This window comes from Talpa europaea, assembly GCF_964194135.1.
Source record: "Talpa europaea genome assembly, chromosome: 13".
Taxonomy (NCBI): domain Eukaryota; kingdom Metazoa; phylum Chordata; class Mammalia; order Eulipotyphla; family Talpidae; genus Talpa; species Talpa europaea.
The window spans coordinates 11,449,060-11,465,653 of NC_140080.1; the positions used below are offsets into that span (position 1 = coordinate 11,449,060).

A 16,594-nucleotide genomic window follows, 5' to 3' on the forward strand; every position below is an offset into this window, starting at 1 on the left:
CCACCAGTCTGCACCCAAGAAGATTAACAGGAAGCCTGTTAACATTAGAATGTGATTAGCTCTGTATTGTGAGTTTATGGAACTACTTATTTTGTGTTTGCTTTTCTTGTTTCTGAGTTTTCTGGTTGAGCAACATTTTGAAGAGTCCCATGTAGTCTGTGTTTGTGGTTGACCAAATACGGAGGTGGAAGAAACAATGCAGTGCATCAATGCACATGTCATATAGTGTTTTTTTTTTTTTCTTTTTTCTTGAAGGAGAGGTCACTTAGAGAGCAGTTTGGGAACAAAATTTATTCATGTTTGAAGTCACAAATTCTTTTAGAGCACCAATGAATTTACATTAACATTAACATTTACATTAACATTAACATTAACATTAACATTAACATTTACTTCTTTGGTTTCGGCAAGACTGGAAATACAAGCCATTGGCCAATGTTTATAAAAAGACTAATATAACTTTATAGAGGAAAACAGTTCTGGTACAATATAGGTTTCCCATCCAATTTGCATTGTGGTCTGTGTTCCAAGAATCCAGCTTATTCCCTTTTGAAAATCCTCTTGGCTTCTACTCCTTCGTATACATAAGTCTAAAAGGTGTGAACAAACATAAGAATTTGTCATTAAAATTTTAGGCTAAACTAAGAATCGCATTAGCCTTATAGCTTTGAAATGAGTTGGTAGTATACTTGTGGTTGATATATTTTATGTAGATATATAAGTAGAAAAAACACATTTTGGTTTGTACATTTCCAGTTATTTACATTTCCAGTCAAAAATCCATGCATTTGATTGATAGCTACATATATATATATATATATATATATATATATACACACACAGATACACATATCCTTTCCAATAGGCATGGGACATTATATTTTAAAACAGTAAGATTTGAGAGAAGTTATAGCCTAGTTACTGTAGCTGTAACTCAGCAACCACAAAAATTACTGTGAGGTAATTATCTTTGTCTGCCAAGTAACTATCATCTTTTCACAACTCACCTGGACCATTTCATCATTTACAACTTCTCGGACAGCATTCAGCTCATTTCCATTGTCCACCCGCTTGAATTTTCCAATGAGTTTTTCTCCCTCCATGGTCCAAGTCCCCTATGTAAAAACAAAACAGAATTTTAAGGGTTTTGCACATGTTAGGCATCATTCTGGGCTCTGTAGCTCTACTTTTCCAGTCTTGACAATGAAATGATATTGTCTTTGTTGTACAGATGAGCAAACTGACATACAAAGCCACCCACGGTCACAGAGCCAGGCTTGAATGTAGGCACTGAGCTTTCGAATATGTGCTGGTCACCGTTACATTCATCTCACTCAGTAGTTCGCAAATGGTGAAATTTGGATGAACAAGGCTTATCTTTTCTAATTTTTCATGTTAAAAAGGTGTCCTAATTTTAGTCATGGTTCTAATAGGATTCATGGTGAGGCTAATAACTGTCCTTGTTTTAATTAGGTATTTGTTCTAGTAATTAATATTTGACAGTTTAGTTGTCATTGCAAACATATATAATTTAACTAGAAGTCCAAAAAGCATTTTCAAAAATCAATAGAAAAATTGGACTCCCTAAAATTTTCTATCAAACATTGGCAGGGGAGAAATAAACATTAAACAGTACATTTCCAGTGACCTGTGCTATAGCATTATACCATTCTGTGTAACCACTCACTTTTTTCACTAGTGTATTCATTTACCTTAGTGTTTTAATACATTTATTAAATGCCCATTATTTTAAAGCTACATCATTCCAAAAGCTTTTGTTATTGTCAGGTAAGTAAAGTTGAAAGCACTGAACTTGAGATTTCTTTATGAAATCTAAGTTTATGCTAAGTCAGTCTAAGGATGTTTTTCTAGTTCAAATTCTTTACAGATGTGTGTAAAAATAAAAACATTGAAAATCTTTAAACATTCTGCCAACTTGGGTACTGTATACTGTGGATAAACTACTGACTGTTTCATTGAATAAAAGAGACCATCGTTAATTAAACCATGCAGTGACCAAAGCAAAGATGATCGTAGTATAGAATAGAAAGATCAAGAATGTATTGTTTATAAAAAATGTCCTTACACAGAGTTCAGTTCCATCTGCTAGGCTGTAATTAAAAGTGACACCAAGTTCAAAAACAACTTCGATGTTTCGAAAAGTGCTCGATTCTTTGACGGTGAATTGATTTCCATTCTGTGAGATTGTCAGTTTCAGATTGTCATGACTTGCAAGCTTCCTTTTCACCATATTAATACCTGTGAAGGGAAATAGGTTGGAGAAAGTCAAAATGCTATAGAATTTTTTTCAAGTTCTGTTTGTTTGTTTGTACTCTTGTGGCTTTGCCTGTGCACGGGAACATTCGGCTTGCTTCTGTAGAGAAACTTTAAGCTTGGTCAAGTCCAGGGTACTGACAAAGTATTTTTCCAAAACTTGGGAAAAACTAAATCATTCATAAAAATGTAGAATCTTAGATCTGAGCACTTTTATAATAAAATTACCTAAGTTTATGTTTCATTGTTGAGTAAATCCTAAAAAATGTTGAATGAAAGATTCAAGTACAGTCATATTTATAAGTAAATGCAACTTTAATTCCACATATACTGTATCCTTCTGTAAAAACAGCTGCTTGCTTTGTTTAATAGCTTTTAAAGTTTGAACTTCATCATTCTTTCTGTGACATTTCTGTCACAAAAATGGGAACATAAGCACATGTTACAGTAAAATACCTTGTTCTGAGACAATACAAATTTAAACTTTGAATTCCAGAACTGTAGGCTATAATTGTAGATGTTTGTTTTGAGAGAATGACATAAATTTGTGTGAGTACTTTTTCAGCCTATGAGCTGTTAGAATATTGCTTTAGCTATAAGCATCAGTTAAATACAAACTACATAGAATCATGAGATTATTCCCAAAGTTTCATAAGTCAGAGGAAATGATTTTAAATCCAATTTATTTAGAACTGCGATTTTTTGATAGAACACCTTTCCATCACTTTAATATATAGCCTTTGTTTTTCCATACCTAGAATTCATATTTTAAAATCTGGAAGGGAGAGGGACTCATCCCACTGTCATTTTTGACTCTAACAAAAAAAAAAAAAAAGTGAAATTCCAATGATACAATCAGACACTAAGGAGTAAATGAAGCATATCTTGATTTTCTCATATTTCAGAGGACAGCATACAATAGTCTTTCCTTCTACTCGGGAGGTAATGTATTCTTCCTAATGTAAGAACTTGGAACATGGTTTTCTCTACTCTAAGCCATCCCACGGTGTGAACCCTCCTGTTCTCAACATGAACCATTCCCCAAACCGAGATTCACAAAGCATTTGAGAAAAAAATACCTGCAAGAAAGCAAAGAATAAGCCACTGAAGAATTGCGTTCTTACCCATTTTCTCCATGAACTTGTCATAGTTCTCATTGCGGTTCACCTTCCAGCTGCCGATTAACGCCATGGTCTTAAGTGGAGAGAGCCAGCGGACAGTCAGAGGCTCAGGCCTGACTTCGGGAATTTATTCTGTTTCTTATCTCAGAAACAACTTTATCTTATGATGTGGATGTTTAAAGTTCAAGAGATCACCCAACTACATTTATACCAAAGCAGTACAGTTTCTCTGTAAACCTTAGCTTTTCACCAGAAATTCAGCTGCATGAAAACAGCAGCACATCTAGTCTGTCTTACACTTTATTTGGGGGGCACATTTATCTCAAGAACGGGAGTGCATCTTGTGTATGGGTAGTTTTTCTGTGTCCGTGTTCAAAGTGCATACCACGTGTATTGGAGGTAACAATTTAGGATGTGTATCATGTAACCTTTCGGAAGGGAGACTATCAGTGACCGATCCCTGTTTTACAATAGCAATTACCTTGTAAAGTCAGACTTTGTGACCAAATGCCTCTGAAAAGGTAAAGTTAATATGACAGAGATGGAAAATATCTTAAGTCTCTTTCTTGTATGTCCTTTGCATTGTGTCTGGGTTGCCAGGAGCTTGGACAGCTACCCTGGCGCAGTGCGCCACGCTCACTAGGTGTGCACTCGGTTTGTGTTTCATTTGTGGAACAGTGATGGGACACTGAGAAAAATATCAACAGGTAGAAATGTGCCTGGGGACATAAAACTCTCAAAAGAGAAAGATAAGCTTTCGGAATCTTCCACGTGCAGAGGAAACAAAAGCCAGGTGTCTGTGATGCCATCGGTCAAAAGCATTGCTTTGCTTTACTCTCATTCCCTCTCATCGCCAAACTAGGTGGCAGGAGCTGAAACTCGGTCTGTGTGTAGGGGAGTATGAATGGAGGAGCCCCAGAAAGGTGAATGAAGCCAGAAAGTCACCCTCTCCACCCCCCACCCCAGAGCAGATCTGGGCTGGTAGAGGAAACATTTATTTTTTAATTTTTAATTTTTTTTCATATTTTTTTACATCATTGTTCAAATATAAACAGTGTTTGCTTCCCCCACCTCAGATGTAGCCCCATAGAATTTCCTTCCCCAATGCACCATGTACCATCACCACAGTCCCCTGTGCGCCTCCCTCCCTCCCTCTGTCCCCACATTTTAACTTCCTGTGAAATGTGCCATTTTTGATTATTAACTAGCTTGAACATACTGCTAAAAAGGAAACTACTGTGAGTGAACGTGACTGGAAAACTGTGGTACATGTGCAAGGTATTACTCAAGGTTGGGGAAGGACGTAGCGAACACGTTTGAGTAGGACATTGGGGAATAGAATCAAGGGTTATATTTTTATTGTATCCATCGGGCACACTCTTTCAGTTGCCTACTTTATATTTTCTCACTTAAGCACATTAAAAAGCAAACTGCCTTCTACTAGCTCCATTACTTCTTTCAAAATAATGATATAAAAAACATCAGAACATACAAAAACAGGGTGGAGAGCAGTCTCAGCATTTTAGGTGAATAATTGATCCTTCCATTTCAGCTCTTGTTTCATGAAAAAAATGATTATATTACATTTGATTTTCCCCTCCTCTGCCAAAGATAATGAAGACCTTATCACTTGGGAACCATCCTTAGTTATTGTACTTTCCACTTCGAGAAGTTTATGGTTCCTCTTAAGCTACGGGCTAAATAAGTAGTCTGTCAGGTAATCCACTGCATATGTTGAGCTGTGAATTTAAAAGGCTGCAGGTGATGGAACTAATGTTTTTCGATTAGAGAAATAGGGGTGTATGTCTCTGAATAGAAGTGTTCTGTGGGCTTTAGAAACAGAAGGACTTTGGTCTCAGCACTGCCCCTCTCTGCAGGCAGTGACCAGGACCTGGACAGATTGCTCAGTCTCGTTGAACCTCATTTTCTTCATTTTTAACATGAGTATATTAAGACTGCCCAATACACGGGCATCAAGTACTCAGAATACCTTAGTTTGTCTCTCTTCCCCTGAGATAGAAACTCGAATAGCAGTCATGAACTGTTCGAAGTATTCTAGGTCTTAAAACACTTGGATATTTGGTACAGAAAAGCCATGTCTTTCAGATATTTGTTAGAAAGCCATCTAACAGTTGCTTGGCTATTCTGTAACTGGCCCCAGTGGTCAGCTTGGGGCTGGGTATGAGGTGGATTCGCCTGGTAGGGACAGCAAGACACTATAGCCCCTTCTGGGAGTGCATCTTTCTACTCTGTTCGTGTAGCAATTGAAGCCAAAGTCCCTGACTCAGGCAGGAAGAAAGTTGAATGGCTTCTTACTGCTCTTCACCCAACTGTGCTTCCTATGCTGACCTCGCTCTGCTTCACGGTCCCCTTAAACTTCCCAGGAGGAGCAGAATAGTGTCAGATAAAAGTGACATGACTCAAGCAAACCTGCTAACAGAATGGACGTGTTCACCGTTCACCCTTCCCTGTGTCAGTGGCAGTACCTAATTTAAGGTCAGTTTGAAGTCGCTAGTCCTCTCTATAGTGGCTTCCTTGAACATTTTTAATGAGCACAGCAAGTTTTTAATACTTTTTCTGTCTTCGCTTCCCTAACTCTGTACCTCCTCAATTCTTTACCTAGACCCCATCAAGAAAGGTTATCAAGAACCTCGGCGTTAGTTTCTCCACCCACCTCTCTTACTGATGACACGGTTGCCTTACCAGCTGAGGGCAGAGCCAGCACTTGACTTTCTACTCTCTGATCACACCGGGGGACTTAGTGTCCAGCAGCTTGGGAAAGTGGGGAGCTTGTGTGTGCATGTGCAAGGTGTTGTGGAGGTAGCAGGGCATTAAGAACATGAGGTGTCAGGTGTACATCATTATAAGTCAACGTCCATATACATGACGTTCACCTATCGAGGTCCAGTTTTTTTACCGTAACGTGGATCCGTTTTATCTAACTTACCCACTCTGCCTCCCCCTTCCCTTCACATAACTGCTGTTTTGGTCTTGAAGTCTGAAAGACTTTTTAGTTTATTAGCTTGCTTTGTTCGTTTAGTTTCTCTATCACATAAGAGTGAAGCCATAGGGTATTTGTCTTTCTCAGTCTGACTTCAGTAAGCATGATGGCCTCGTCTAAGTCCGTCGTGTTGTTGCAGATGTCCGGCTTCCATCTTATGTGCAGTGGTTGTATTCTGTCACGTGTCAGTACCGCAGCTTCTTTACCGGTCATCTGTCTGTCGTGGGCACGTAGGTTTTTCCAGCTTTTGGCTGTTGTAACAAACGTTGCTGTAAACATGGGGATGTGTGTATCCAGGAGTTCATGGTTTCTTATTTTTCAGGTAAATGCCAGAAGTAGTATCTGAAATCATGTGGAATTTGTTTTTAATTTTATAAAGACTCTCCCTACTGCTTTCCATAATGGCCGCACTGGTTCACATCCCCTGAGCAGGATTTCTCATCTTCCTCTACAACACTTGTTTCTTGTTTTTTGGTTACTAGCCAAGGAATCCCATCGTATGGCAGGAGGGAACATTTGTCGAGTATTTTGTAAAATCTTACTTATGGGAAACAACCTTGGCATGACTTTTCTAATCACCTCAGAATTTTTGAAGCCTGTTTTTCAATCCCAAGAAATTTACAACTCAGAATAAAGCGGTCTCTTTTAGGGCCTTATACGAGGAGGATTTGAGGACAGATAGAAAGAGTAATGAAGCATTAAGATTCCTTCCCAATCCTTGCTAGTGAATGGAGAATGAAGGAGAATTCTCAAGTGTGCCTACCACATTTATTTTATTCTGCTTTAATCACATGCCTCTAAATTTTGGGAGCATTAGGAGCCATTAAATTGTCTTAGATTTTACTCCCGAGATGGCTGGTTGGTTTTCTTCCCCAAAGGCTAAGGAGTTACAGCAGCACACGTCAGTGTTTCTGTGTATACGGGTGAGCGCTGGAGCTCATTATCAACAGCCATCTTAGAGCATCCACACGTGTCAGCTGAATGACCTCGCATTCCAGTGTGAGTCCTTCCTTCATCTTCTGCCTTAGCTCTGCAACCTGAGTCTATCCCCAAAATAATGAGGTCTCCCCACTTCCCAAAGCAAATTGGGTGGGAGGTTGCTCATCTTCTAGGCCCCTCAGACCACAAAGGAACAAGGGTTTGCATTATGTCAGTTCCTCACAGCCACGTCCAAACCGTCATGGTTCTTATTTTAAAGAAAATCTTTTCCTTTGAGGTCTTTCCCCACTTGGCTATTGACCTTCCAGCCAGCTTATCGTTGTTGTCTATCTTCTGTGCCCATCTGTGTTTTTTCCTTTGAGATCATTCCCCACTTGGCTATTGACCTTCCAGCCAGCTTATCATTGTTGTCTATCTTCTGTGCCCATCTAGCTTTATCTGTCATCTGTCACTGAAAATCTAGACTCCTGGCTCATCATCTGTGTCCTGCCAATGTCTCAGGGGACCTCAAAGTCCATGCAGATAAGCCTCCCGACATGCTGGCCCTGCTCTCCCTTTACCTCCTCATCACCAGAGACCTTTACTTGGGCTGCGCTTTGTGCACTTACAGGTGGGGCTGGAGCCTGGGATGGACTCTGGGATTGTTCCTCCAAGGGGTCTAACCTGCCTCTCACCACAGTTTTGCATCCGCTCAGCTCCTTCATGCTCTCCCACTTGCCCATTTGACTAAGCCAGAGCTTCAGTCAGTGGTTGCCCCTATTTTCTCCTAAATTGGAACCCCCTCCTGGTTTATTTGCATTCTCTACCCATTCTCTATTCTTCTGCCCACAGAAAGCCCCATTGAACTTCATTTGTTCTGACCCAGCTGATGTTGCACATGGGCGGTCCTTGGTTGTGGCGGAATCATCTGCATTGCCTGGGTACCAGTCAGCTCTTCCTCGCTCCTGTCAGCGCCATACCTTCCGTCATCCCCTCCCCCGAACCTGCCCCCCGCCGTCCTCTAACCCTGCTCCAGCCCATGCCTTTCCAGATGACCTGCATGTTCCTCCATGGGGAAGTAAACCATGAAGCAATCCCCTCACTTTGTATCTTGTCAGTGACAGTGTTAACTGTTGTTCCTTTCTTTGCCCCTATGAATTCTTTCACCCAGTTATTCACTGAATGTGTGTTGGAACTCCCACTCTAGCCTGGCACCTCAACTGTAGCATGAACATGTGCGGTTTCAGGGAGATGACCGGCCTCGCTGTCCTGTGCTGTGCATGCAAAGGTTTTCTTCCTGATTCTTTTTTTTTTCCAAAGATGTACTTATTTATTTATACAAGCACTGGGTACAGTCGGAAGTGCAGGAGGGTGAGAGAATTCACCAGAGCAGGGAGCAGAACAGGCAGACGGATGAAATACACTGCTGAGGGGAGCAGCGGGCGGCAGGAGAGGTCTGCGCAACATGTGGGACCCTCGCCGGTGATCGAACCAGCACTGCAGAGGCTGCGGGCAGCTTCGCAGGCCAGCGCTCAACCGCTGCGCCTCCGGGGAGGCCCTCTTCCTGATTCTTCATCGCACCCTCTCTCTTTCCCTCCTGTTTGTTTATTTGGGCGCGTTGAGATCTTTTTTCCTTCACGTCAGGGTGACTAGGTTTTTTTTCATCTTGAGAAATGAAAAGAACTCTGGTTGGATCCTATGACATGTGCAGAACCTACTTTGTTTTCCACTTTCCTTTGAATAGCAGGGCTTTGTTGAGAAAACACGCTGCGCTTGTGTCTGTGTTCACACCCTCTGCGCGTGCCCGGCACGGCTTTCATGCTCAGGACTGCGCCGAAGCTTCTCCCCGAGGCCGCTGCTGAGCATATGGATGCCAAATCCAGGGCCCGCACCTGGACCTTGACTGTGTCGCCTGGTGTTCCATGTCACCGACTCCTCCCTCTGTGAAAGGTCTCCTTTTCTTCCTTGACTTTATTCTTTCTTGATATTCCTCTTCTCCAAATGCTTGTTTTCCGGATTTTCCGCCAGCAGCTCTTCCTTAACCGAGACGTTTTAAAGTTACATCTTCAGATCTGTTTTCATTTTGCACGGTCTTCCTGGGCCCATTCCGTTTTCATGTCTTCAGTTTCCATCATCTTGGTTCTAGAATTTCCCCAGATCTCTCTTTTGCCAGGTACGTCCTGGACGTGCTGCTCTGTCTGCACCTCAAACTCCTGCACACGCTGCTGGAAAGGACCTTCGCTTCCCCAAACGTGTTGTCTCCTGTAATGTTTTGGTATCGGCGAACAATATTAGCATCCCCAGACTCATTCTCTCTTGTATTTCTGGCATTTCATTTTACTAACAAGTCAAGTCTATTTTTACTTCACCCCCTTTGTCTGTCTTTCCAGGTACTCACCTGTTCTCTCCTTGACTCCTGCCGTTGTCTCTTAAATGCTTTCCCCTCTTCCAGGCTCCCATAATCCATTTTGCTTAGAGAATAATCTTTGGGCAAATCTGCCCATGTCCTGTCCTTGTTTGTGACCACACAGGAGTTCCCTCTTGCCAGGCGCAATTCTAAATTCGTTACCTCTCCTGTTCCCCACTTGCTGTTCTCTGCCTGAGGTGCTGTGACCCCTCAGCTGCCTGGTCTTGGTTCATCCTTGTTCCTCTACCTGGAACTGCCCCCTCGCCCACGCTCCTCTCGGCTGGACTGGTGTCTGCGTAGTGGCTCCAGTAGCAGCAGCGTAACCCTTGACTCCATAGGCACCTGACTGGGTGGCTCATAATAGGCTGTTCACCTGTTTGTTTCTTCTAAGACATTTTCAGACCTGAAAAGGGGGGAGAGAGGACACACATGGGTATATAGCAAGCATATGTGTCCTGGTCAGAGCTTTTATACCCTTTAGAAATGTCTTCTTGGGCAGGCCTCCCTGGTGGCACAGGGTTAAGTCTCAGTGCTATCAAGCTATGGCCAGCCACAGTGGCATGAGTTTGATCCCCGGCCAGGGAGCAACCCACATGGTGCGGCAGACCTCTCCTGTTGCATCTGCTGCTCTCCTCAGCAGTATCTTCAGTCCATCTGCCTGTTCTGCTCCCCGCTCTGTCTCTGGTGGATCCTCTCACCTCCTGCCCCCACACCTCTGGCCTACAGCCCAGTTCCTGTATGCATAAATAAAGAAAAATACATCTTTAGAAAAGGTTTCTTGGAAAGCACGTGATCAGGCCCTTGAATACCGAGTAGACCTGTTGCCTTCTCTGCCAGTGTGACGTGGCAGCCTGTCCGATCCGCGGCCTCACTGGTGAACCCCCATTTGCAGGCTGAAAAAGAAAGCTAAATGCAGGTATGTGGTTCCCAAGCTGTCTATTTGGTAGCAGAAGACTGCAGGGACTATGGCCCTGTGATGAAACAAAGACAGTTTTCATCTTGGAAGAAAAGAGTGATGTTGACTAAGTCGTCGTTTTTAGACATGGCAGAAGTGAGCTTGAGAAAATTTGGGAAGTGTTACTGACTTTAGGAATTTCATCTGTTGGCTTTGTTGTTCCAAAGAGAATCACATTGGGTGGGAAGACTACCATGAAAATAGGTGATAACTGTAGACATTCTGGAAAATAGGGCAAAACACAAAGAAAAGTAAAAATTACTCCAGGGGCTCATTTCCTGAGGTAATCAGTGCTAGCATTTATAGATGTGTATGTGCAACATCCATTTATATGCAGCATGTATTTACACAGATAGATGGGATCATACTACATAGGTTGTTTTGTAAACAGAGGATTATGTCCCATTTCATTAAAAATTCCTCTAAATTTTGAAGATGTTTTAAAAAATTATAGGTTAATGTGCTATTAATGTAAGTAACTTGGAAAATATAGATATAGATATGGTCCTAGTTTTGTGTCTGTGCACGTTTGTACATTCACACGTTGTACATACATGTGGATGGATGTTCACAATTCCTGTGTACACACATGTGTATATGCATGTGTGTATCTGGACACATAATTATATGTATGCATGTTTTTGTTGATAAACCACACACGTATCTTGATTTGATTACCTTTTAATTTTTTTTTAAATATTTATTTATACAAGAGCTGGGGTACAGGCTAGAGGCGTGGTAAGGTGAGAGGATTCACCAGAGACAGAGGTAGGAGCAGAACAGGCAGACTGATGAAATACACTGCTCAGGGGAGCAGCAGGCGAGACAGAAGAGGTCTGCCGTGCCATGTGGGTATCTCCCTGGCCGGCGGGGAATCGAACCCATGCTGCAGAGGCTGCGGACAGCTTCATAGCACTGTGCTCAACTGCCTGCGCCACCAGGGGAGGCCCTCCTCTCATTTTAGAAGGTTTCATTTGGCACCAAGTGTGGATGAGGTTGGAAGGATCCCTCTGGAAGAACAGACTAACTAGATACTGTTGTAATATTGCTGAGAAATGACTAAAAATAAAGATGGTGAAGGTGAGGTTGAGAAAAGAGAACCACAGAAATGTGGGAAGACCTGGGTGACTGTCACACTGGGTTTGTGAACAAGACAGCTACTGCTGCCACATCACAGAGACTGGTATCTCCCAAGAGATCAGGGCATAGTCCTCCCTTGTCATCTGGCTCATGCATATGGAGCCCAACCTTTGAAATACAGATAACAGCGTCAGTCAACCAGACATTGAACTTTGTCCCCAGTGAAGTTTCTCTCCCTTTCGGTAGGAATTTGCTTCTGAAATCACGTCTTGTTTAGGAAATAGGTATTTTTTTTTTGTCATAAGCTCTTTCCATGATAATGTATTATTTATATAGATACATATATATACACACACACATTTTTTACATCATTGTTCATTTGTACAATATATGCTTGTAAGCACATTTCCTTTAAGGTGTAATCCCTGTAAAGTTCCCACCACCAGTTCACCTGTGCACCATCACCATAGTCCCTTGTGCTCTTCCCTCCCCTGTTATGATTCCTGTACCTCCACCTCCCTTGAAGAATGTCTCTGATTTATAGTTGTCTGCTAATTTTGATTTTTTATTCATTGTTATTTTTTTCCTGATCCCTTATTTGGTTCCCCTATATTTCTCGTATAAGTGCAACCATCTAGTATTTTTCTTTTTCCTGCTGGTTTATTTCATGAGCATAATTTCTCCTAGCTCCATCCATGTTGCTGCAAATAACATGAGTTTATCTTTTTGATTGCTAAATAGTATTCCACGGTGTATATATACTGCATCTTCTTGGTCCAGTCATCTATTTTTGGGCATTTAGGTTGTTATCTAACCTATTATAAATAGCGCTGCAATAAACATAGGGGTGCAGGTATCCTTTTGATCTGTTGTTTTTGTGTTCTTTGAATAGATCCCTAGTTGTGGAATTGCTGGGTCATATGGTAGCTCCATTTTTAGTGGTCTGAGGAATCTCCACATAGCTCTCCATAGTGGTTGGATTAGTTTGCACTCCCACCAGCAGTGTAGGAGAGTTCCTTTTTCCCTACATCCTCTTCAACATTTGTCGTTGCTTGTTGTTTTTTTTTTTTTTTAAAGTGGTACAACAAATGTGGCAATTTTTTTTAAAGATTTATTTATTTTTATACAAGAACTGGGGTACAGGCCAGATGTGCGGGAGGGTGAGAGGATTCACGAGAGGCAGAGTGGGGAACAGAACAGGCAGACTGAAGAAATACACTGCTGAGGGGAGCAGCGGGCAAGACAGGAGAGGTCTGCTTCACCATGTGGGATTCTCGCCTGCCGGTTGGGATCGAACCCGCGCTGCAGAAGCTGCAGACAGCCTTACAGCATGGTGCTCAACCGCCTGCGCCACCAGGGAGGCCCTGTCGTTGCTTGTTTTTTAATATGTGCCATTCTCACTGGAATAAGGTAGTAATCTCAATGTGGTTTTGATTGGCATTTCCATAATAAGTGATGCTGAACATTTTTTCATATACCTGTTGGCCAGTTGCATTTCCTCTTTGGAGAAGTGTCTGTTTAGCTCTTCAGTCCATTTTTTGACTCGATTGTTTACTTTGTTTTTGCTGAGTCTAGTGAGCTCTTTGTAGATCTTTGCGATCAGTCCCTTGTCAGTTGTATTGTGTGCAAAAATGCTCTACTAATGATTAGGGTGTCTCTTTGTTTTGGTTATTATGTCTTTTGCTGTTTTTTTTGTTTTGTTTTTTTTTTTTTGAGATGTAATCCGAGCTGTTTATCTTTTCTTTCACTTTCTTTGTTTTGGGGGATGTGTTTTAAAAGATGTTATTGAGATATACGACATGTAGTGTTTTGCCTATATTTTCTTCTCTATATTTTATGGTTTCAGGTCTTCAATTCTTTTATCCATTTTGTCTTAGTTTTTGTGCATGGTGTGAAGAAGTAGTCTAGCATCATTCTTTTGCATGCAGCAGTCCAGTTTCCCAGCACTATTTATTGAACAAACTGTCCTTGTTCCATTGCATATTCTTCGCTCCTTTGTCAAAGATTAGTTGTCCATAAATATGTGGGTTTATTTCTGGGCTTTTCCATTAAATTCCACTGGTCTGTGTGTCTGTTTTTGTACCAGTACCATGCTGGGAAACATTTGAATAGAATCACGCTTTAATAACTTTGAAATTTAATGGCATGCCAAACACTCAGCAATCAGGATATTCTAAAAAATAAAAATAAATAGTAATGCAGAAAACATGATCAACAAGATAAGTTTTTCAATAAAGACAGCATTAGTACAGGAGATACTCATTGTCTTGAAGTGCACTGCCAGCAACCCTCATTGTCCCTCCATCGTGCATCTCTCTATTGAAAAAATCCTCAACAAAATTCTCATTTGCCATCATGATACATGATAGGTATGTTGAAATGTAGGCTCTATGGATACAACTCACTTTGAATGTATTTTGTATATGATTGCATAGCCTGAATTTCAGATTTAAATTAGTCATCCATCCATCCATGTCCATACCCCATCCACCCATTACTTCTTATATTCAGTTATTGGGGTTGTGCATGAAAGAGAATCAAGACAATCTTCAAAATCTAATATTAAATCCATTTTAAGAATTGGTTCAACTGAAAACTGTGAGGCGGAAAAGCTGGGAGCGTTCACTGAGAGGCCCTGAGCACACAGTGACAGGTAATGATTAAGGGAGCCACGGGCATTCTCCTCTCTTGTAGGAAATGTCTCTTCAAACCTGCCACATACCACCGCTTTGCTCTGCTGCATCCCCGTCTCCGTGGGGCTAACCTTGTGAGCTGTTCAGAAGCAGCTCATCCAAGTCCTGATCTGTGTAAATGGAGTCTCACCTTCATAGGTGAGGTAGAAGGATGAGCTTGGTCCTGTTCAGAGCAAAATTAAAGACCTTCAGGTGTTGAATTGTCTGTTTCGTTGTAAAGAGTTCTGTACTGCTTCACCCTCCCTAGGTACGTGGTTAACAGAGTCAGTTAAACTTCGTCTTCAGGGATACAGATAGGCTCGTGCTTGTAGGCATTGAGATTTTGGTGAGATTTTGCATGGTTTTTAAGCTGATGTGTTAAAAAGAGTAATTCGGGCAATGAATGTGTGTAGCTTACTTCATAGAGTACTGATGACTCCAGTGATGTGAGCTGTTAGAGATAATTTTCAAAAATGAGTTGAAGTACTTGTACTTAATTGTGTAACCAGGTATAAATTAGCAATTTTCCCATAGTTGCTTACAGTGTGTTGCTCTGTAAAGTGTCCTGTTGTCAGCGGTGGTCACCTCTGTTCTGGAAGCATAGCTGCCAATGCATTTGTCTAATAAACCAACCTTTACCATGCTGGCCACAGGAGAATTTTCTAGAACTGTTACTGCTTGGATTAGTGTAATTTGGATTTGAATTATAGTGCAAACTATTATCTTACTCTATGGCATATGTCCTATGATACCCCAAACTCCAAAATCTTAATATTTAAAAAAATGATCCCTACAGTATAAAAACAGCCACATAAATTGAGCTGGATTTCACGCTGTGCTGTTGTGCTAAACATATATTGTCTAAAGAATTCTTGCAAATCAGTTCCTGCTGCTATGCAAATGGCCCTATTTAAACTGAGTTGAAACAGCCCTCCAGCTGTGAAAGAATGTTCAAAGAATGGTGTAGGGCCCAGGGACATCAGGATGTCTATGGCCCCAGTAGCTGAAAGTGAAAATGAACACTTGTTCCAACGTCCATTATTTCTAACAAACGTCTTCCAAAAATGGGAATTCAAAAAACACGCACAAGTTTGCTTATTTTTTATTACCATTAGCATAATGGTAGGGAAGAATACACTGTAGTTTCAAGCGCGGAATGAGGCAGTAGCAGCCCGTGCCCTCAGGGCCCGCTGTTCCCAGGATGCGCTGTGGCCATCTGCTGCCAGCCCCTGGGATGCTGTGCTGGGGACTGTCCGCTCCTCACAGACATGGTCTCAGCCCCTCTGCATAGGGCATGCTGGAGATGCCGTGAATTGAGGCCAGTAGGAGCAGCCCTGGGGGCCTCTCCACCCACTTGTGTCTCACTGACACACGTCTCCCACTGTCCCCTCTGCTTGGCCAGGGGCTGCCTGGGCATCTCCACCAAGCTGTCAGTGCTGGAACACGTGTAGTGGGGGATGGTGCAGCTGCCACCTTTGGGGAGGGCTATGCAATAGGCAGTTCCAGGCTGCAAAGCAAGCCACCCCACTCTCGCCCCTAAAGACCCAGCAGGCCCTACAGTATCAGAAATAATCTGTGATCGCAACAGACGCTGTGTGCGCTGTGTGCCAGTGTTCCCTCCCCACCGTGACCCATTCCTGGCCAAAGGTGGTTTGTCTTGGGATCAAAACATGGAATGTCCTCGGTTGCCTTCTTGGTGACATTGCCCCTCAACTAAACTTTGAGAGGAAAAAATATGTTTGAAGAGGATCTGGCCTAAGGAAACACATAAAACTATTTTAGGGTAAAATGATAATATAACACTGAAAAGTACTTGGTGTTATATTCCCCCCCCCACCCCGTATCTAAAACTGTTTTAAACTGTTTTTTTGGTCCAAGTTTTATATGCTCTGAGTCATAGATTCTGTATCTTTATAACTAGTTATGTCATTTACTACTTCATCTGAGTTTAAGTATATTCTTTTATTGGGCCACTTTTATACACAAAGTAAATGACCAGCAGAAACTAAGATAACGCTTTTGGACTCATCCAAGCGTTTGACTGGGTGACTTTTAGACAGCATTTCTCAGCCTCAGCACTATAATACTTGGTTGGGGAGATACTCCTGTGCATGGTAGGCTCTTTAGTACCCTGATCTTTACCCATGAGATGCCAGTGACACCCTC

The 16,594-nt window shown here is 41.9% G+C and overlaps 1 protein-coding gene across 1 annotated transcript; it reads right to left on the reverse strand.

Annotated features, from left to right (window-relative positions):
* Positions 1-539: 539 nt before the first annotated feature.
* Positions 540-3,465, reverse strand: FABP2 (fatty acid binding protein 2; the record flags this gene model as incomplete). The annotated part of the gene is made up of 4 exons (XM_084252078.1): positions 540-590; positions 1,008-1,115; positions 2,087-2,259; positions 3,399-3,465. The coding sequence occupies 4 exons, from the start codon at positions 3,463-3,465 to the stop codon at positions 540-542; spliced, it is 399 nt and encodes a 132-aa protein (XP_084108204.1).
* Positions 3,466-16,594: the final 13,129 nt, after the last annotated feature.